Consider the following 22,216-nt stretch of genomic DNA (forward strand, 5'->3'; position numbering starts at 1 on the left):
GGAGCCCGTCGGAGGAGAGAGTGTCCTCATGGCCATGAGGAAGCGCTCGATCTCCTCCGGCGTCGTGTTGAGCCCAGGGACCGGAGGGTGTGGAGCTGAACGCGGCGCCCGCGACTCCGACGGAGCCGCGTGGGTGGTGTCACGCGAACCCCCGGCCGCATCGCGCGAGCGTCGGGGGGAGTCCGCAGAGCGATGACGCCTCTTGGACTTCTTGTGCTTCTTACCCGACGACGACTTCGACCCGGAGGAGTGCGGCCTACTCTCGGAGCTGTGGTGGCTCCGAGCCCGCGACCTGTCCCTCGACCTCCCGTGGGACCGAGACCTCTCGCGGCGCGGGACCGACTGCCGGAGTTCGAGTCGCCTGCGGGACCGCTCCCGCCTGGCTTTCGAAGAGAGGGCCCGGCAGTCGGAGCAGGCCTTGTCGTCGTGATCGACGCCTAGACAAGTTAAACACAGGTGGTGAGGATCCGTGACCGACATCGTGCGGTCGCAATCCTCGCAGTGCTTAAAGCCGGGCATCCCTACGGCACCAATTGGAGTCGAAGGACTTCGAGAAAGGATCAAAAAACGATCAAAAAGTTAGTCAAAAATTGACTAGGGTTACTGCTTTTTCCAGATCTGCGCTTGCTGGCGCGGAAAAAAGAAGAACGGACGTCAGCACGCGGAGGCGGCGTCTAAGTACTCTTACGACGTCATCACGGCGCCACGACGGATGCGGAGCCGCAGACGGCGCCTACCGAAGCGCAAGGGTACTGCTACGCAAAAATTTCCGGATCCAGTCTGACGCCTGGGGATATTCTAAGGTAAGGAATCTAATACTAACGTGTCTCTTTCAGATACCGGCCTTTGGGCCTACGAGTTGAGACTGCCTTACCCCATGATGGCCGACTCGCTCCCTCCACCCCCGAGTTTTTTTCTCACGTGAAAACTCTCATAACCAGACTATACTTAACGTGGATTGCTCCTTACTCTCAATGTCTTCAAGTACAAACAAATCACCCTCATCTCACCGCCAGTCGTAACGCATCCAGGAAAGTTCACCACTCTATTGCTTGTTTGGCCTGACCCAGTGATGGCCGCCACCCGGTAACTTATGACCACTCGAAGTTACGTCCATCCATATCAAACGGGCCTCCTCCCAGACCACGGACACTACCTCACTTGCACCACGGGGCTTCACTCATCTTAAGAACGTCGACCTGGCTCAATAATCTCTGCCCCAACGTTTAGACCTTATCTCACGATGGCCGCCCTCCCACTTTCCCCTGGGCTATAGAGAATCATGGGGGCGGACTGAATTTTTAACTCTCAAGGACTCGTCCCCCCTGCCTGATTTCAAGTTGGCCACCTCAGTGAGACCCTCCGTTATACTCTTTCCTCCCCAGGTCTAAAATCACTGGCCTTCGTTCAGACCTCGACCAGCCCTCACTCGACCCTACTCTTGCTCATCCACCAGGACCTTTACTCTGAGAACTTTTCATTGACAGCTGAGACCTAACCATTTTGACTGATACCCGGTGGAGCTACCTCGCGAGCTAAAGGGGAGAAGGATTATGGATTCCCTCCTTGACCATCACCTACCCAGCCGGTCTTTGGGTAAACCCACCTGCATCTCTCCTGACCTTATCTCCCTCCTCCCCCTACCCCTCTCTGCTCTACTCTTCTCCACTTTCCTGCTACTGACCTTTCCCCTCACCTGTCCTGTCCTGTCCTGGCCCTTAGCCCGCACCCTGTTTCTCTGTGAATTTTCCCTCGACAATTGAGACCTAGCTATTTTGTCTGATGCCCGATGGAGCTACCTGGTTTAGCAAAAGGGGAGACGGGCCAGGGATTCCCTCCTTGGACGTCACCTACCCAGTCGGTCTTTAGACAGACTTCCTTTTGTCTCTCCTGTCGTCTCTTCCCGCTTCCTCCCTCTATTTATGTCTCTCCTTCTCTCCTCTCTCAATGTATTGCTTATTGCTTGACATAATGTGTAATTGTTATCATTTTCTGTTACATTGTGGAACCTAATGTAAAGCGCTCTGATACCTTCGGGTCTAGCCAGCGCTATATAAAACGCTTTAAACAAACAAATAAATAAATAGGCGTAAACAGCAAACACCCGCGACTTTCGACTGACTCCAAAGTCAGTGGGCCGCACCCTAGTCTTGTGAATGGTTAGCCAGGACTCCATAAGGCACCGTATTTCCAATGCATTCACTTATTTACAATCTAATGCATTCTGGAATTTCTAGCCTTGATTAATTTAACTTGAACCAGTTGGACTACATTATTGGGTATAGAAAGGAAAAGTCTGGCACCACACAGGGTTTGTGTGCAGTTAGAGTATAAAAAAGATGGCCAAGTGTAGGCCTACTTTGTACAAACTCACACATGGAACATTATCTGCCTACTGAGCAGGAAGTGACGCATAGTTTTTAATGAACCCTTCCACGATGATGGACAGTCATCTTGAAGCAGGGAATTAATAAAATAAAAAGCACGCAATGGTACGTTAAAAGAAAGGATGCCAGCCTTACAGCTGCCATACAGACCCCAACAGAGTGCATGTCTGCCTCCCACCACCGCCCCCCAGAACTGATGTACCTCACAAGAACCAAGCGCCAGATAAACGCGGGCTTAAGCGATGTGACAAGTGTACATTCTTTGTACGATTCAGACAACTAGAACCAGAGTCAGACCAGACATCCTTGCAGGCGACTGACAGGGTGCTCAATTGGTACCATTGTTCTAAAACTGCCTCCCTCCCAGGATGTGGGCCACAAAGGCTTGTCTAGGAACACCATCCTGCAAGAACAGAGCTCAGCGACAAAACAATCCTAGAGTCTCTAACACAACCACCAAGCCATATCCAGGACTTACAACCATGTGCTTTGAAGCTAAAAGGTTGTGTTTCGGCACTATCCCACTACTGAACTCCGATACATACAGCTCTGTCGTATGAGCTGCAGCCACCGAACTGAGATTCCCTGAAGATGATCCGCTCCCAAACAAGGAGTCTTGGGGAGGGATCTCCAAGCTAATGGAGCACCATCTGGACTCACCGGGTCTACATAAGAGGCAGTGCCAATAAAGCAATAACAATCAGGAGGTAAGTCACGCCACTCCTAAGGAGGAATCGGAAGACAAGGATTGGGAGGGGGGAGGGGGGAAGGAGAAGGTTAACCCTTCCAATGAGCACAGAGAGCACCAGCAGCAAGCTCTGCATGTGTTTGCTAGGGGAAAGGTGGGGCGGTAAGAGGCCTGTGTATTATAATAAAAATAGTAGCATTTATTAAAAAAATTCAATAAGAACGCTACGTGTTTCAGGAGGGGAGAGAGGTGGTCAACACAGACAAGGGAGGGGGTAGGAGCAAAGCAGCACAGACAACGGGCGGCACTTGGAGATCGGAGCAGAGCTTGGACCACAAGCAGTAAACTAAGATAAGTAGTCGAGGCAAAAGAGAAAGTAGTGAGAGGACTCTATATATGGCCGATTGTGAAATAAGCCATGTAACAGGGTCAGTCTGCAGGGCGGGAACAAATCACCCAAAAGTCGGGACAACGTAAAGCATTTTCCTACCAAACCAACAGGAATTTTGAAAGGCTGCCCAAGGAACGAATGAAAGTGATGGGGCATGGTGAAAGCCCTAGAAGGAGATACCGCATGTTGAGAGACACCGGATGCACTGCCTAGGCTCAAACTAAAACCCCATGGGATAAAAATGTGTGCCTAAGTGTATGTGGTTTGCACTCACCTGCCAATTGCAGCTGTACCTTCTTTCTTCATGGAGTCATAGATCTGCCTTTCTTCATCTGAAAGCGTGACGTGCTGAACAAATACTTTCCGTTCAGGTAATTCTAGGACTGGCTTTCCTTTTACTTTGCTGGTTTTAGTTCTTCTAAGAGTTATAGTTTTGATGAGGGACTGCAAACGTCTAGAGATATAAAAAGTAGAACCAAAAGAAAACTAACTGTAATGGGAAAACAGTGGTGAATGAGATAGTCACATCACTTCAAGCTTAGTTAAAGCACTCCGCATTGAGCACAAACGGCTGAAAAAGCTGAAGCGAATGCAAAACAAGTACTGGCAAAGCAATGGGTCTGCACTGGTAAGCATGTTGTATTATTATTTATCTTGCAAACATATCCAATATGCGAAAAACAGAAAAATAAACAAACATAAAGATGAAGAAGTGGCTCAAGAGCACAGGTGCACCAGCCATGGCACCTAGGTGTATTTAACTATAAATGACACCTGAACAAATCAATGGATGAAGAGGGCTGACTGAAAGCCCTTGTATTATACATGTATTATTATTATTAATATCATAATAATCATACATCTGAAAATAGGAGGCTAGCAAAAGAGCTCTCTGGGTCTATAATTATGCACATTAAAGCTGCCGCTTTATACATTGTCCCTGCACTTGAAATTTCAAATTTGCTAGCAAGCTTTTTTTTTCTAATGCTACTTGCAAAATTTTTCATTTTTGCTCTCATCTCTGCTGTTAGCCCATATTTATGTTTATATCTTTACTTAACAACACTAACACCACCTCTGTAATTCTGAGTCTAGACAGTTATTCCCCATTCTGATATGTCTAATTCGTAATTGGAGTAATTATGTGCGGAGATTTAGTCCGACTTTAGTAATTCTGACCACCCGTAGACTGTGCGCAACACTCCTCCAAAACCATAACCAAGGCCTAACATTGAAGGTGCTGGAGTTCTGTCGAAGCAAAAAGTAGCTATTTTGAGCCATTTAGTTTTAAAAGTTAAATTTGGGAGGGACATAAAACTGCATAATCGCTGCCACAATCTTTCAAATGGCCAAGGGCATTGCTTTATTTAGCAAATTACACTGAGGCAAAGGCTACAATTTTTATCCCCCACCTAGATATGTTGATTTAAATGCAGATTCTTGATGAAAGTAGAAGATTTATTTTTTAACCAAAGTAAGAGCTGAAATATGCTAATCAACATAAAATGGTTGAGAAATAATATACAATAATTTTTAACAGCAGCCACTTAATTTAAGCTTCAACTCTTTTTGATTTTAAAACTCTAGTTGTTCTCTAGAAGAATTACCTTTTGCCTTGCATGATTATTCTCACCATACCATGCTAAAAAGGGTATTTGAATAGACAGGCTGAACATCTGCACTAATCTTACAATGACAATAAATTGATTGTGTGATTACTTAAAATCATTACAAAACACATGAAATATGACGCGCTATCGGCGAAAGAGCCTGAGCAAGAAATTCTTTAAAAGTAACATTGATATATAAATGCGTATTCATTATATTACAGACGCTTAAAAAATTGTTTTTAGCATATATAAAAATAGGAGGCATCCTGGGGTTATGAAGAAACCTGGGGGGGGATGAGTAAATGTGAAGAGGATCTCATTGAAGTACTGAGAGCAGTGCTTAAGGGTACACGTTGGGTATGGAGGGGTGTGGATGGCTCTGGCATTACGAGCAAAGAGTGGGCCCGAGCTGGGAGATGGTAGCACAGCACATGGCCACGCAGAGGGGTGCAGATAAACTGAGGGCCACTGTACCGGGCAAAGTGCTGCGCTTTAAAATGCAGATGGCATGTGGGGATACAATTGGTGACGAAGAAGTAATATGGTATCCCTGAAGTGCCATATGCAGAGATGATTACAGTAATACGGACCCCTCTATCAGACCCTGCTCGTATTGGGTGGTAGATAGCTTGGCTGCTAGGGCAGTTGGTTGATCCTGTTGCTTAACTGATTAATAGCTAGCGAGATACATTTCCTGAATTTGGCCATCTTGGTAACTTATTCCAAATTATTTAGAAGGGGAGCGGTCCCATGTTGTAAAAATATAGGCCTCAGTAAAGTTTGACGGGCATGTAGCAAGGCAGTCACAAAGTAGTAAGTGCACTAAAGATTATCTTCTATAGTTGCATAATAGACAGCTGGTGATGGTTTCAAGTGATCTTAAGATTGGGTTCAATTTTCTGATTGGCAGCGGGACTAATAGTGCGGATAGAATTAGTGAATTAGTGTAAGGACGTGTTTATCCACTGTCTGGTGGAGATGGAGTTTGCCTGGGGGATTCAGTTGTGGAGCTGGTAGAGACTCGTGTGGAGCTGTGGCTAGGAGGGCTTCCATGTCCTATTCAAGTGAGCACTGGTACAGTTGCTTCCTTATTGCAGTTTTGATGCTTGTATAGCTGATCACATTTGTACCCCAATTTTCCACTGCAAGTTGCACATTCCGTTGCTAGTGCAAGGCTAATGGACCAAGGATTAATAACGCTTGTGAAAATTATTTATATTGACGCCTTCATGGAGTTATCAGGGGCGGCCGTTGCCTGGAAGTAATACTTTGCCAGGGCTTCGAAGTTTTGCTGAACTAGACTGAATGCCAGCATGATCAAGGTGCTTTTTGTGTGCCTTGGGCGATGGAATAGTTTCTTGTAGGCTGTGTGCTGGATCTTTTCTAAGGCAGTTGCCAGTTTATCTGTAAAGGATTGCTGCACATAATTAAGCACAAGGAGCAGTTTGTCAGACACCACCCTCCATATAGCGGTGTCGTTGGGCTGCCAAGGGTGGTGTTTAGTTTGCACAGTGTGTACACGACCATTCTTGCCAGCTTTTCATTTTGAATACGTACAAAGTCGAGCCAGGCTCCCAGAAAATTATAGTATTGCACATAGTCCAACCTTAGCGGCCCCAGTGACCATTTGGTGAGCCTCTTCTTTGGGTACTTTCCGAAGACCACAACTTTTGTTTTGATCCCATTGACTAGCTCATTCCTGAGATTGTATGAGTTTGGTGCAGTAAAAACTTTTTGCAGACCGATTTCCGTGTGATCAATCAATCAATCAATCAATCATAGCATTTGTAAAGCGCTCTACTCACCTGTGAGGGTCTCAAAGCTCTGGGGGGGGGGGGGGGGTGCTGCAACTGCTCGAACAGCCAGGTCTTGAGGTGCCTCCTGAAGGTGAGGTGGTCCAGGGTCAGTCGAAGTTGGACGGGGAGGGAGTCCCAGGTCTTGGCGGCCAGGTAGGAGAACGATCTTCCTCCGGTGGTGGTCCCGCGAATCCGTGGGATGGCGGCGAGGCTGGCGGAGCGGAGCTGGCAGGACGGAGTGTAGAACTTGAGCCGTCTGTTGAGGTAGTCTGGGCCTATGTCGTGGAGAGCCTTGTGTGCGTGTGTGAGGAGCCTGAACGGGACTCTCTTGCTGACTGGAAGCCAGTGCAGGTCTCTCAGGTGGGCGGATATGTGGCTGTGGCGAGGGATGTCGAGGATGAGGCGAGCGGAGGCGTTCTGTATGCGCTGGAGTCTTCTCTGAAGTTTTGCTGTGGTTCCTGCGTAGAGGGCGTTCCTGTAGTCCAACCGGCTGGTGACGAGGGCTTGGGTGACGGTTCTTCTTGTTTGGGTGGGGATCCATCTGAATATCTTTCGGAGCATGCGCAGGGTGTTGAAGCATGAGGATGAGATGGCGTTGACTTGTTTGGACAGTGTGAGCGTGGAGTCCAAGATGAATCCCAGGTTGCGTGCATGGTCCGTGGGTGTCGGTGTGGTGTCCCTCGCGGTGGGTCACCAGGAGTCGTTCCAGGCGGATCAAGCAGCACTAAATCATTTGTGCACTGCATAAGAGGGATTTTCCTTTCACCAATTCTAGGGGTGACTAAGGCCGTGCCAGATAAAGCCGGACCCAAGTCTGCTGTGAACAGGTTGAATAGCAAAGGGACCAGCACAGAGACTTTTTAATCCTCGGTCTGTGTTGATTTTAGCAGTGGCTGTCTCACCCGTGAGTTTTACTCATACCCAGGTCCTCATGAATAAGGAAATGATGGTCTGTAGCAATTTATGGAAGACGTTCCACTTACCCGATAATATGCGCCGGACAACTCCATCAAAAGTGGCTGAGTAGCGATAAAACAAGCAAACGCAGGGAGGGATGCCTGGGTTGCTGCTTGATAAATAAGTCATGAGAGGGCAACTATGTTACCCACGGTTGATCCTCTGCACAAAACCCTGTCTGGTAGAAAGGTAATAGGGCTTCCAGACCTGACCATTGAGTAATCAATACTGGAAACCGAGGACCCCCACTGATTCCTTATTGGAATTTGGGGACTCCCACTGAGTCATAATTGGAAGCCAGTGACACGGCCTCAGCATTTTCAATGGTTTGATCTGCAAAACAATACACAAAAAATACAAGCATTCATCTAACAAATACACAAATGGTGAAATAGTTTATTTAACTCACAAATAAATATTAAAAAAAAGAAAATCTAAATTTTAATTTTATTGTGAAGGAGGATGCTTTTATAAATTCAGTTAAGGTCAATTACCATCCATACCATATTCTTTTTGATGCATTTGCACTGTTCCCACGAATTAATCTGAGGATGCTAACTTAATTTTTAGAATCCTACTTCAAATTCCTTCACATTAACAGAAAATTAAAAAATATTCAGATTTACATGTTGGTTCTTTATTCATATACACTTTATTAATCTAATTGTTTGATTTTCTAAGCAGTCGCGGACCCCTTCAGTAGGTTTTGAGACGCCCCGGCGTCCCAGGACCACAGGTTAAGAACCACTGCTCTAGACAGTCAACCATTTTACTGGGACATATAGTTTTGCTTTGTAACAAACAGGCAATGCTGTAAGTTGTTTGTACCTTGCTAGTAGTTCCTCATGGGCCTTTGAGATTATAGTGAGCAGGTACTCCCACTATACTTATCCATTCACTGGGGTTTCTCCACTTTTAGAGAAATTCTAGACATCACTGTGGAACCTATATCATACCCATGCAAGACAGCAAGCAGTTACACATGTCCATATGAATGTTCATGTTTTTTCACCAACATTAGAGGGATCCAGAAAATATGTTTAAATGGACATTAGTGTATTTATTTGATGAATGTTAGTAGTTTTTGTGTATTGTTTTGCAGATCAAATCATTGAAAATGCTGAGGTCGTGTCACTGGCTTCCAATTATGACTCAGTGGGAGTCCCCAGATTCCAATAAGGAATCAGTGGTGGTCCTGCTTCGTTTCTAGCATAGATCCCCTATGCATCTTAGTGAACTTAAGCCAGTCTTGTGCCACTAGTGCCCCTCTAGGAGCAGTGGGCACTTTCCCTGCTCCAGACTGAGGCCTAGAGACACTTCTAAAATGAGGAATCTGGGGGAAGAATATTTGTTTAGCTCGAAACTCTAGCCAATTCTCTTACAACACGTGCATTCTTTCCAAAGGGTCTCCATTCCTCAAAATATGTCCACCGATCATGGGTGTATCCATGGACATTTATGTAAAATTACTGAGAGAAGTATCTGTTGTTATCTGAAAACAAATTACATGTATCGATTTTCTTTTCTACATGTATGTGGTGTCAAACAGTAAAAGAAAAGAAAAAACTTTTTGAGAATTCAAATTCTGATGAGGAGAATATTCCCCACCATGTGAAGCATATACTGTACAGAAGTTTCTCAAAAGAATAGTCAGGTTAAAATATAGAAAACAGATTCCTACCTAAGCCCGCCTGCATCGCCCATAGTGACAGGTCGTTGGATAGTTCGGTGCCACCACTCTCGGTCAGTAAATGGTTTCAGTTTAAAAAATGATAAAAGAGACCATAAGTCCTTTAAGGAGTTCTGAATGGGGGTACCTAAAAATGAACAACAAGGGTTAGTAGTAAATCCATTTCGATCAGCTTTTTAATTAGAGGAGTATAAAGCAATATAGTGAAGAGTGAAAGACCAGGGTTAAGGAGATGCTTTGGCAAAACTATGCTCTTAGCCAACGGATCCATACAGTGTAAAGCATAACAATTCTTGCAGGATGCAGAAACCCAATGTATTACATTTTTCCTCCCTTCCATACTTCCAAATTCATTGCTATCTCTGGACTCCTTAGTTGTTTTTTTGTTTTTGTTTTGTGTATTATAAGATGCCAGCTCATCAAATGCATTGCTGCAGGTTTGAGGTATAAGATATTTTTGGACGATTTTTGATAACTAATTAAATGTATAATGCGCACAAATACCAAAAGAGGCATCAAGGAGCTAAAGCAGGAAGAGCTCAAGTGAGAAAGAAAGACCTGAAGCGAAAGATCCCTATGAAGAGTACTGCCCAGGAATTAAAGAGTGAAGCGACAAGACATCAATGCTTCAATACCTAAGCATCTGAAGCAGTGAAATATTTTATGATTGCGGTACGTGTGGCACTTTTCATTAGATTCATTTGTGGGGAAAGGGTGTTAAATATGATTTGGGTACAGACGTAGAGTAATTTAGGTGCTCAATGGATACTAGTTATTCGGTCTTGAAGAGAAGGTCTGTGAGGAGAATCAGAATTTTGCCTTAAAGGCTCAGGGTCTACTGTAGTACATTAAATTCTGTAAAAGGCGGTCAGGGCCTTTTCACCAACTCTGGATACTGCATTCGTCGTGGCTGGTATGTTACACGAGGTCCGCGACACCACCTGCAGCGTGAATGGAGTATAAAGGACACCAAGAGGTCCTACACAAAATGGGCCTCCCCCTGGTTGATGGCCTTCCATGTGGACGCAAACTTCTACCCACTGCTCTCTTGGGGGGCTCGCACTCAAAGACCCCTGAGTTGTCTGGTGGGTTGGGAGAAAACATATCTGCCTTCCAGCAACTGCCTTCCAAATTATCAGAGTTTCGCTTTCCACATTTGAGATGTGCTTTGCGGCACCTGGTATCGTGTGGGAGATTAGGTGCAATACAAATTCAAATGTAATAGCTGATGCAAGACTCTCCTCTGCTTTCCAGAAATCATAAGATGCACTAGGTCATGAGTAGAAAAACGGATGGGCATTGGTTGGCAGTGGCTTCCCATGCCACCATCAAATCAAGGCACATACAGGCCCCGTCCAGTAGGTAGTTGTCGCCCACGTGCGACTATTTAATGGCTCCTTGCCAGAGACAGAACTGGTTGCCCCTTTCCTCAAAGCATGTAACAAACAGAGGCCTCTGGAAAAACCTTGCTGCTTTGATCTACCCTGGAAAAAAGAAGATATTCTGCCAGGTATGAGGATGAGCAGGTCGTGCCATGCGCGAAGGAGCAGGTCGTGCCGATCTTTCGGCCACGCGCGGCTCACGAAGGACTGGCTACATTCAGGGTTGGCTTTAGCAAGGGCAAGAAAGACCCAGGGCCAGGGCGTCAAGCTTCAGAAGCGTGCCCTTAACTGGCAAAGAGCTTTTACCCTCCCCCCCCTTTTTTGTATTCCAAGCCTCCAGCACCAGTTTATGTTTTTCAGGCTTTCCATAAACCTCCTCCTCCCTCCCACCTCCACTTTGGCTGTGGCAGAAGGAGCAAAGATGTGGCACAGGTGATGGAACTGAGAAGGGAATAATGGGTGCTAAAGTGTCAGCCAACAGGTCAAGGTTTTATCTTCCTCACCGACAAAGCAGTGCAGAGCAGCAGCACAGTTAAGGTGTTGAATAGTAACTCCTGATAAATGCAGCACTCATAAAATCATACGTGTAAAGCCGCAGAAGACTAACAGAAGGCCAGAGGACCAGGAAGGGTGGAAGCTGAGCAAGAGGTGGCCCTGGTTGCATGTATGTTTACTGGCATGGCAGGCGTGTACATTCAATGCTTTAGTGCGCTCAATAAAATGACTACAACAAAAAACACGGTGGAGCGTTGAAGTACCTGTCAGCACCCATCGTCTTTGCGCCTCCAGGTGCAGCGCTGCCTTGGTCTGCTGAGCGTTTGGGTTCCTTATGGTGTGGCCTTCATCCAGCACCACCCGAAGCCACTTCACTTGGTGTAAAGGGCTGTCACCCCTGTTCTGCAAGAGAAATACTGAGACATTATAACTGTGAATAGATCAGTAAGGCCCTGGTATGCTCCCCAAATCAATCTTTTGATTTCATTACCTTTTTATTGTGATTTTATACACAAGATGTAGCCATAGCCCATAAGCATAGAACACTAATACAAGAAAGTATAGGGAACCACCCATAAAAGCACAACTTAGTCTTAATTGGACATTCCAACATTCTTAAATAGAGAGAGCAAATGACATTTCAGTTTGGTAAGCTAATAATGGTCGTCTATCATCTTAATACAGTAGATGGCGCTCCACACACACAGTTGAGTACACAAGCTAAATATTCAATATACAATGCGCTGCAGAACCAAGCTCGAAGAACAGAGAGGTCAAAGAACGGAAAGTGTGTTTCTGCAGCACAACACTTGCTTTCGGTATATTCGTACGACTAAAGTTAAATGGGGCAAGTAGCAGTAATCTCGCGAAGACAGAACACAAAACATTACAGCATACTCACCGTAGGATTCTTGCATTGATAAGATGCATACAATATCAAGTTGGATTTATTTGACCATTGTGGCCCCGCGCATCTCTTCCCAAATAACACCAGAAATCCACCTGGTATGCACTTTATGCCAAACCAAAGAAAAATAAAACTGCGAGGAATAGCAATAATTACTCGATTCCACACTTTCCAATGTATGAAAAATAAATGTATTTTATTAAAATGATGCAAACTTATATTTATAAGCAAAAACAATTGATAGAAAATTAATTGGAGTACTCATTCCTATAACATTAATTTAATATAATTCGGAGGTATTCATGCGTCTTGACTACATAATTCCAAAAGCGTTGTTTTCTTCTGAAGGACAACATTTCTACTTTCTTTTGTTGTCATCTCATAATATGTCCTCTCTGCCAATAATTCTGGTCAGATCTGGCCCGTTAAATCGTAATTACATCAAGTGTGGCATCTAGTAATAACTGCAGCTCCCAGAAGAACTGTATTGTTTCATAGGATATGGTTTACTGCTTCGAACAATCATTGGCAAGGGCAATAGGTGTGAGTTTAATGAAGCATTAACACGTAGGACACACACAGAAGGGAGCCAGCCCTGAGGACAGGGCGGGCTACAGTTGTAAAGTAGTCCCTCATGCAGTTCAATGTAAATACATGACTGGAGGCGGAAGAGTACCTTGAAACAGCTAGTAGCATTAGGTGAGAAATGCATACTCCACAGGGCTGAGTCAATATGTGACGAACAAGTTACGTACCTTCGGTAATGGTCTTCTGGTAGAGACTTTATCTAACCGCAGATTTCTCACCTTTTGAATACTTCCCCAGGCGTCAAACTGGATCTGGGAACTTTAGAGAGGTACCTCTCTGCGTTAGTAGGTGACACTGTAGGGCTCCGCAGTAACGCTGTACGCTCCAGAAATGACGCTCAGGCCTGTGTAGGCGCCATTCCTGCATGCTGTCACCTGCCTGCGAGGCAGTCTACGCCACCCGATGCAGAACCTCAACAGCAACTTGTCTTTGACCAGGGTGCAAATTGCTAGACTTGGGATATTATTAATGGTAGCAGCCAAATTCACAAAAGGGTTATGAAGGAAGGGTCATTTAGGAATCTACGGTTAGATAGAGTCTATTACAGAAAGAACACTACTAAAGGTAAGTAACTTGTTCTTCTGATAGCTACTTCTAACTGCAGATTCGTCACCATTTGACTAGAGAAGCACCAATTAGGAAGCTGGTATGTTAATTGGCTCAAATTAAGAAGATCTGTAGGACAGAGCAGGTGAACAGCGCTTCTTGGCGAACCTGGCTGTTCAGACAGTAGTGCTTTGTGAATGTATGGAGAGATGCCCAAATAGGTGCATGGCAGATATTCAGGACAGGAACTCTGCATGCACCATCAATAAGCAAGTCAAACTTATTTCTCAGTCCATGGATCTGCAGGCTCTAAAGACATCAACCATTCTGCTCCCCTTGAACTCTTCGTATCTTCTTGGGCGTCCACAAGCATACTGCCAGGAAAACTTAAGCAAAGTGGCTCGGAAGAACAATGTTTATGCGACTTCTAGGCCTGCGCTTGATGGCCTTCAACAAATGGGCCTCAACAAGCGAGGGGGGGGGTGTGCAGGCTGTGTAAGTACCACTCCGAATCATGGCTGCATCTCCTGTGCTGCTGCCCGGCACTAGCAGCCCCCAGAAGGTCCCTTTTGAAACCCTTGTTCTTAAAATGGGGTGCCAGGACGTGCTGGGAGGCCTCGGCCTTGTGTTTTACATCTACTATATACATTTCTTTATTCGGCTTTTCACAAAGGAAAACCATAAAAGGAACATTAAAAAGTACAATTTACATGTTTGCACAAATATACAAATTGCTAAAATAGGTTCCAAAGAAATTCCTACAAAGGCAATTTTACAAATTTTAAAAGAGAATATCAGAAACGTTTCGATTCATAGAGATGAAGTTCCAGAGAGCTTTTTACAGGTTTTTCCTATGCTTCATAATGCATTTTAAGAAATTAAGGACAATGTAACAAACAGATTCAGATTCCAACATTTGGAGGCGAAGGAAAACAGGCCGGCAATGTCTAACACCCCAGCGCCTCAGTGTTAGTAATAGCCAAATTTTCCTATGTGGGTGATAGAATTTACAAAGCATGATAACATGTAAATTTGACTGGTTTGATTCCCCATCACAGGGACATGAGGGAAAGCTTAGGTCCCAGCTGTTAGTCGCGGGGAAAGCAACCAGTCTAAAAAAAGTATCCAATCTGAATCTTGTCAGCAACATTCTCTCATAGGTAGTGACCTGAAGGGTTAAATATGGCTGAATGCCGTAAGTTGACTGGACCATATTCGCATGGAGAACCGAAGGTTTTGTCGCCTCGGAAGTCAATTTCAATGTCTCTAAGTGACAGAGGGCTTGTTGCTTTAAGGCTCGCTTCGGGAGGTCAACTATTGACTCCGGGTGGAAATAATATTTCTCAAGGCCAAGGTCTTTAAAGAAGTTTCTAATGTAGCAGAGCCACTTTACTTTTGAGGACTGGTCAAGTGCCATTGTATCAGCTATAATTGCCTGCGTCAGTGCATTTTTGACAGAAGTCCAAATGCGCCGCCACAGCATCAATGGTTGAATCTTGAGCAAGTCCTCGAAGTAAGGAATTCCTAGTTCCCAATGAGAGGCATAGGTTGAAGTGCCTCTCGGGGTGGATAAAAGAAATCTTAAGAAGGTGTTTTCTGCTACCTGGAGGGCGCTTGTGTCCGTGTGTCCCCAGACTCCCGCTCCGTACAGGGCTATGGCCTGGCACTTGGCACTATACATTTTCAATAGCTCCACTGGTGCCCTCCTCCCCAATCTCTGGGAGAAACTCATCAGTGCTGCCATGGATCTTTTGAACAGATGGCATCTAGTCTCCACTGCTGGCTTCCATGTCAATCTATCGTCTATCATGATTCCAAGGTATGGGTACTGGGCAGTTACCTCTAGTTTTTGGTTGGCGAGATAGATGTCTTTTACTCCTTTTCTCCCTTTACCTGAGATCATGACAAACGTTTTTTTGACGTTCACTTGTAGGTCCAGACCACCCATAAAAGTCGTGTATCTATTCAAAGATTTCTGAAGTTCGTGCAGTGTGCGCGCGAGAATGACGGCATCATCCGCGCAGAGCGGGAATCAGGCGCTGTTTTACACGTGGGAGGTCCTGGGCCCCCCTCAGCATCTCTGGCTCCAGGCCATTGGTGTATAATGAGAAAAGAAAGGGGGCCAGGACACACCCCTGCCTGACTCCACGCTCTACTCCAAAAGATGCAGTCAGCTCTCCGTTCAGACCAAAGCGCACTCTTGCCGAGGCACTAGAATAGAGTTCCCTCAGAAAATCTAAAAGGGAGGAATCCACTCCCATTAGCCTTAAGACCGTCCACAGTTTTGAATGCGAAACGCAGTCAAAAGCTGCGGACAGGGGGGGCGTGGCTACGCGGGCGACGATGGTGGACGCAGCTTGCTGAAGCTCCCACCGGCCCGTTCTTTATCCGACCATTAATCCGAGCTTCCAGACCCGTTTTGTTCCCCAAACAGCTGACGAGCAGTGCAGTGGGCAGGAGGTATCGCCCGGTGTGTTCTTTGGTGCTCCTGGTCTGCTGGTGGAGCAGGAAACCGAGGCGGCAGTCTGCGGCCTGGTCCCCCGGGCAAAGCCGGGACCTCGAGTTTTGCGCTCCCCGGCCGGGGAGTCGAAGTGCCGACCTGCATTGGTCCGTCCCCCGGGGGCTGGCGGAATCCTTCTTCCGGGCGGAGGGAAAGGCTGCTGGAGGGGCCCTCTGGCTGCGGTGGGTGCCCGCTTTGACGTGTGGAAGGGGCAGCAGTGAGACGAGGCCTACGTCGGAGCTGCAGGACCGGGCCCTCGATTTTCAGGACCTCCGACCTTACCGGCAGTGAAGTGGTGGGGGCGATTCGGCCGAGCTGGCAGACCATTCGGCTGCCGGACAGACCCTGAGTGGCGGCGACTCCAGGGCGCAGCGGCTGGACGCTGATCGGCGTCGCGCAATTTTGGGACACACCTGGTGCACCTGGGGAGAATAGTGGCCTACATCCTTGCCGGTAAGCCGGGACCTGGGTTCTCGTGCTCTCCCGGTGCTGGCTGCTTGCGGAGCCGACGTGGACCACTGGAGGTGTCTGAGTGCCCCCGTGCCTGTGGAGGTGGTGGTTGGTCGGGGGGGGCACCGCTGAGCTGCCTGCTGGAGTGACCTGCTGGACTTACCACGTTTGGGTGTACAGACCCTGCCTAAGACGGCGGGTGGGCCACGTTGGACCTCCCCTGGACTATCCTTGGCGGGGCTGGTGGTGTGGCGGTCGTGACGCCCTGGGTCCTGTGGGACCGGAGACTCCGAAGTGACCCGCTGTGTGCCCCGCGAAACCATTGGGGGCAGGGGCGTGAGGGACTCGGCCTGGTGATCGGCTCCAGTAACCCTTGGCTGGGGGCCGCCTCCTCTTCGGGGGCCGTGGGACCACGGACAGATCCGCTCTTTGGTGGAGCCCCCCCCCCTCTCCTCTGTAGAGCCTCCTGATACAGAACTCTACACCTTCACGCAGCTATGACTAGGGGAGGTGGCGGCCCGCCCAAGCAAGGGCCTATAGATAAATTTACCGGACCCAGTGGAGGGTCTGGGGCTCCCGGTGGGAGTGGAGGAGCTGGACCGGACAACGCGGCACTCATGGCGGCAATTACCCAGTCCAGGGACATGCTGGATGCAAAGATCGGGGCAGTGGGTGCAGACGTGACCCTGCTGCGACAGGACCTACGGAACGCTGTGGAGAGAATTACTGAGACGGAGTCGAGGATCTCGGTGGTCGAAGATGAAGTGGGATCATTGAAACGCAAAATGGCCGCGATGGCGCACGTTCAGAAGGCTCTTGCGACCCGAGTGGAGGATGCGGAAGGTCGCGCACGAAGGAACAACCTCCGCTTTGTTGGCTTTCCGGAACGGTGCGAAAAGGACAATATGGAGCGGTTTCTAACCGGATGGCTGGAGAGCTGGCTCCCCGAGGGGGCGCTTTCCACCTGCTTTGTGATTGAACGTGCGCATCGTGCGTTAACGCAGCGACCACCGGAGGGAGAACGGCCCCGAGCTGTTATCGCCAGACTGTTAAACTATCATGATCGGGATGTGATTCTGCGTGAGGCGAGGGCCAGAGACTCCATCGTGTATGAGAATCGAAAGATCATGATCTTCCCTGACTATACCAGGTTAGTGCAGCAGCAGCGTCGCTCATTCTTGGATGCTAAGGCTAAACTGCGTGGATTGAAGATCCAATACTCCCTGCTGTACCCGGCCCGCCAGCGGGTTGTTTATCAGTCCCGAACCCATTTCTTCGACTCTCCCGAGGATGTTTTCAGGTGGACTGACGAGTCTGTGCAGATCAGGCCCCATGCCCAGCCGGGTCTCAATCCTGATGCCCCTGGAGGTTCGTCACAGGAGCGGAGGGGCCAACCGCCCCGTACGGGCAGGCAGCGGAGGTCCAGGTCAAGGAAGAGATCCGCCTCAGCCAGTGTGACTCGTACTACTGAGACTGGGGTGTCCGACTTCTCCGAAGATAATTCGTGAGCCCAAGGGTGATACTGTGCCGTTGTGGTGCGCTTGGGCAGCCGGAGGGTCCGTGGCTGGGACCCGTTCCGAGGAGGGTGGGCGATGTCCATGATGCTTGTTCTTGTTCTTGGGGACGGTTTACTTGTAATGATGGTGGAAGATAGGGATCTGGGAGTGCCTAGATAGGGCCTCCGACTACCACGCACAGTGGGTGTTGGTTAGGGGTAGGGTGGGAAGTGCGGTCTTTAAGGGGTGTTGGGATCCATTGGTATGGTTGGTCCTGGGCCCTCTGTTTTGGGCTCGGGGCGGCCCATGCCGCGACAGATACTTCTATGTTCTCTGAGGTATTGGGGTGGGGGGTGTTGGGGGTAGGCCATGTTGGGATAGTGATGACTGAAACAGTAGGGTGTGTTGGAGTAGTTCCTGTAGTTGTTGGGGGGATCGGGGGCGGGAGGGGTGGGAGAAGGCACGTGCTGTTTGTTGAAGACCTGGAAGTACTACACGGTGGGTGGCGATGGCATGGGGGGCCGTCATGTTGGACCTCGATTGACTATGGCTGACTCGCCTCGCGGACTCCCCCGGGAGTCCCTACGAATAATCACTTGGAATGTCAGGGGGATGCTGGATGTAATTAAAAGGGGGGCAGTTTTGCGGTGGGGTAAGAGGGAAGCTGCTGATGTACTCCTGCTCCAAGAAACTCACATGATGGGCTCTAAGGTACTTAGCTTGCAGAGATTTGGATATCATCAGGTCTTTCATGCGGGTTTTGTCAGGGGCTCTCGGGGTGTTGCTATACTGGTGCATCGTAGAGTTGCGTACGTTCATGAGAAGCAGTGGGCGGATCCTCAAGGTCGCTATATATTCATCAAGGGCACGGTGGGCATGGAACCGGTTGTGTTTGGTAGTGTGTATGCCCCCCTCCCTCTGCAGTGGGCCCTTTCCGAGAAGCTGTTTACGGTGTGGGATGACATTCCGGAGTCCTTGGCGGTGATTGGAGGGGATTGGAATGAGCTGATGGATGTACATGTGGACCGCCAGAGGAAGCAGGGAGTTCTTGCTGGCCCTTCTTCAAGTTCCCCTACCCGGTTGCAGGCCATGGTTGAGGGATTAGGATGGGTGGATGTATGGCGACATCTGCATCTGACAGCGCGCGAATACATGTATGTCTCTGCTGTGCATGGCTCGTTCTCGAGGCTGGATTATATGTTTATGCCTGCCGTCTGTCTGAGTAGGGTACGTAGCGCTGCGATACTTCCGAGGGGGCTCTCAGATCACTCCCCTGTTTCAGTCACGATTGACCTGCTTACGAAGAAGCAACCTTTCAGGTGGAGGATGTCTGCGTGGCATCTCCAACAGCCCTCTTATGTCCAACACCTGCGGGAAGCTGTTGCACACTACTGGCGAGACAACCTGGTGGAGGATATGGACGTTGTGGTAGCTTGGGAAGCCATGAAACCTACGATAAGGGGGGTGGATATTGCTTGGTGCGCTGAAGCCCGCCGTAAACATCGGGAGTCAACCACTACGGCTGCCAAACTCGTGGAGGACCTGGAGCGGCGGAGTCGGGGAGGAGGGGACGAGGTAGCGGTACGGCTGCTTCTCCAGGCGCAGCAGTCCTATGCCACTCTCTTGATGGATGAGGCTAAACAGGCGTGGCTGGCCACGCGGAGCAGGGTATACCAGTGGGGAGACAAGTCCAGTGCCATGCTCCATAGGTTGTGTCAGCGGCGTCTCCAGCCGATTACACTGCCGGGCCTCATTGGCGAGGACGGCGTGACGATTACGGAGCCGGCCGGACTTGCGGCGAGTTTCGCCGATTACTTTCGGTCACAGTATGCCCCACACGATAGTCTAAGCGCTGAAGATGTGGCTAAATTCATTGACGACTTGCCCCCTCGGGCGGTGTCTGATGAGGCCAGACGGGACCTAGATGCTCCGCTTACGGCGGAGGAGCTTGGGGAGGCGCTGGGCCAACTTAATGTTGGTAAAGCTCCAGGCCCGAACGGCTACCCATGTGAATTCTTTAAGAAATTCCAGCTTCTCCTTGGGACCCATTACCGGTCTACTCTGGAGGCGGCACGGGAGCGGGGCAGATTGCCACCTGACTGGTGCCATGCCGAAATCGTTGTTTTTCAAAAACCTGGCAAGCCCCCAGACAGACATGACTCGTATCGCCCCATTTCGTTATTGAATATAGAAGCCAAGATTCTAGCAAAGGCGTTGGCGAACCGCCTACTCCCCTATATGGTGGATTTGGTCCACCCGGACCAAGCAGGCTTTATGCCACATCGGGCGACGCGGCACAATATCCGGCGAGCGCAGGCGGCGGTGGACGCGATGGGGGTTCTGGGAGAGGAGGCGGCTTTGTTACTAGCAGACATCCATAAGGCGTTTGATTCCGTCAGCTGGACGTACCTTTTCGCGCTCCTGTCTCGTCTCAACCTGGGTCCGGTGCTCCTATCGTACATCTTGCTGCTGTATACAGATGTCACGGCGTCCGTTAGGGTCGCTGGGGCCACATCGGAGGTATTTTCCATCGGACGGGGGACCCGTCAGGGGTGCCCGTTGTCCCCGTACTTGTTTGCGCTGGCTATGGAGCCCCTAGCGTCTTGGGTTCGCATAGACGCACAGCTCCGGGGCTTTGTATGGTCTGAAACCCTTGTGGATAGGATTGCCTTGTATGCGGATGACGTCCTCTTCTTTATTACTGACTTGGACCGCTCTGGGCCCCGAGTGTTAGAAATAATGAGAATTTTTGGTGAGGTCTCGGGTCTTAGCTTGAGCTTAGGCAAGTCTACCCTCTGGGTGCTGGGAGGCGAGGTGGAGGTGGGCCTCTGGGCGTCGGGCTTACGGCGGGCGACCGACGGTCTGAAATATTTAGGGGTGTTCCTTTCAGAATCCGCCAGTGTTACGTGGGAGCGTAATATCGTGCCTGTGTGGGTTAAGGTTCAAGAGGATGTTAAAACTTGGTCTCGGATGCCCTTAACCATTTTTGGCAAATCGGCAATATTCAAGATGGTGGCTCTTCCCGTCTATTGTACCAATTACAGAACTACCCCCACCCCATCCCTCCCCAGTGGTTTCGACAGGTTAATTCTGCCCTAGGTCGCTTCCTGTGGGCCGGGGGCGCAGCCAGAGTGGCCTTGAAGACGTGCTTCCTCTCCACGTATTGTGGAGGTTTGGCCACCCCAGATCTGTTGTCATATTATCAGGCCTCGCAGCTGCTAGTACTCAATGAGTGGTGGTATGGCGACAGAGGGGACCCGGCGTACGCCCTGGAGCGCTCCTTGATGGGCGACCATACATTGCACACGGTGCTATACTCGGCCCGGCTGCGGCGGGCACTGCCATGCGTCTCGAGGGTAGTCTTCGCTGTGTGGCGGCAGGCGTTACGCCGAATGGGTTGGTGGGGTAGGCTAACCGCTGAGACACCGCTGTGGCATAATGGACAACTCCCCAGTCTGATGACCCTTCCGGGATTCGATGGCTGGGACGCAGTTGGGATATCGACGTTGGGACAGGTCATGTCCGGGACTACTCTTAAGTCCTTCCAGGATCTTAGCGCTGAGTTCAGTATGCCCCAGACCCAGTTTTTTCGCTATTTGCAATTCCGGCACGCACTCACGCCCAGTGTCGCGAACCTCGACTCGCTCCCTGAGTTTAGCCCCATTGAAGCTAAGGTATTCATGGGGGACCTTGGGGACAAGAAGATCTCTCGCATTTATCAGACGATGGTGACCCACTGCTCTTCTACCTTACTGCCTTTGAAGGCAGCTTGGGAGGCTGACATAGGCCCCCTGGATGAAGATGACTGGAGGGAGGCCCTGGAGTCCCCGCGCGGAACCGCGATAGCGATGCGGCTTCGCCTCATCCAATTCAAGTACCTTCATAGGGCTTATTATACACGAGAAAGGCTCTGGAAGGCTGGTCTGATTGGCTCGTCGGAATGTCTGCGGTGTGGCGCGGCTGTGGGTACATTGCTGCATACGGTGTGGTCATGCCCTAGATTGATTGGATTCTGGAGGGGCGTATGGAATTGCTTGTCTGAGGTCTTGGGGTGGGACCTCCCGCGCACCCACCGGTTGGGTTTACTCCATATACTCGAGGGCGTGGGTGGAAACATCTACAAGCGCCACTTATTACTGCTGGGCTTAATAGTGGCCAAAAGAGATCTAGCCAGAGCGTGGAAGAGTGTCCGGGCCCCCCCCATGTGTGCATGGAAGGCTGGTTTGGATTTTTATATGGGATTGGAACGACCTGTGTTTGAGGCGAGGGGCTGCCCCAATAAGCATTTTAAGATCTGGAAGAGATGGGCGGAATACAGGGGACTGCTCCTTGA

General features: G+C 49.1%; 1 protein-coding gene across 2 annotated transcripts in view; it reads right to left on the reverse strand.

The window, feature by feature from the left end:
• HLTF (helicase like transcription factor) overlaps nt 1-22,216 on the reverse strand; it is a 498,779-nt gene that overhangs the window by 207,383 nt on the left and 269,180 nt on the right. For both annotated transcript variants that reach the window (XM_078667983.1, XM_078667984.1), the window contains 3 exons: nt 11,660-11,798; nt 9,511-9,646; nt 3,741-3,920 (listed from right to left, as the gene is read on the reverse strand). In XM_078667983.1, coding sequence (XP_078524109.1) covers nt 3,741-3,920; nt 9,511-9,646; nt 11,660-11,798 — 455 coding nt within the window. The remainder of the gene's footprint in view (nt 1-3,740; nt 3,921-9,510; nt 9,647-11,659; nt 11,799-22,216) is intronic.

The sequence above is a fragment of the Lissotriton helveticus genome, chromosome 11 (assembly GCF_964261635.1).
Source record: "Lissotriton helveticus chromosome 11, aLisHel1.1, whole genome shotgun sequence".
Lineage (NCBI taxonomy): Eukaryota > Metazoa > Chordata > Amphibia > Caudata > Salamandridae > Lissotriton > Lissotriton helveticus.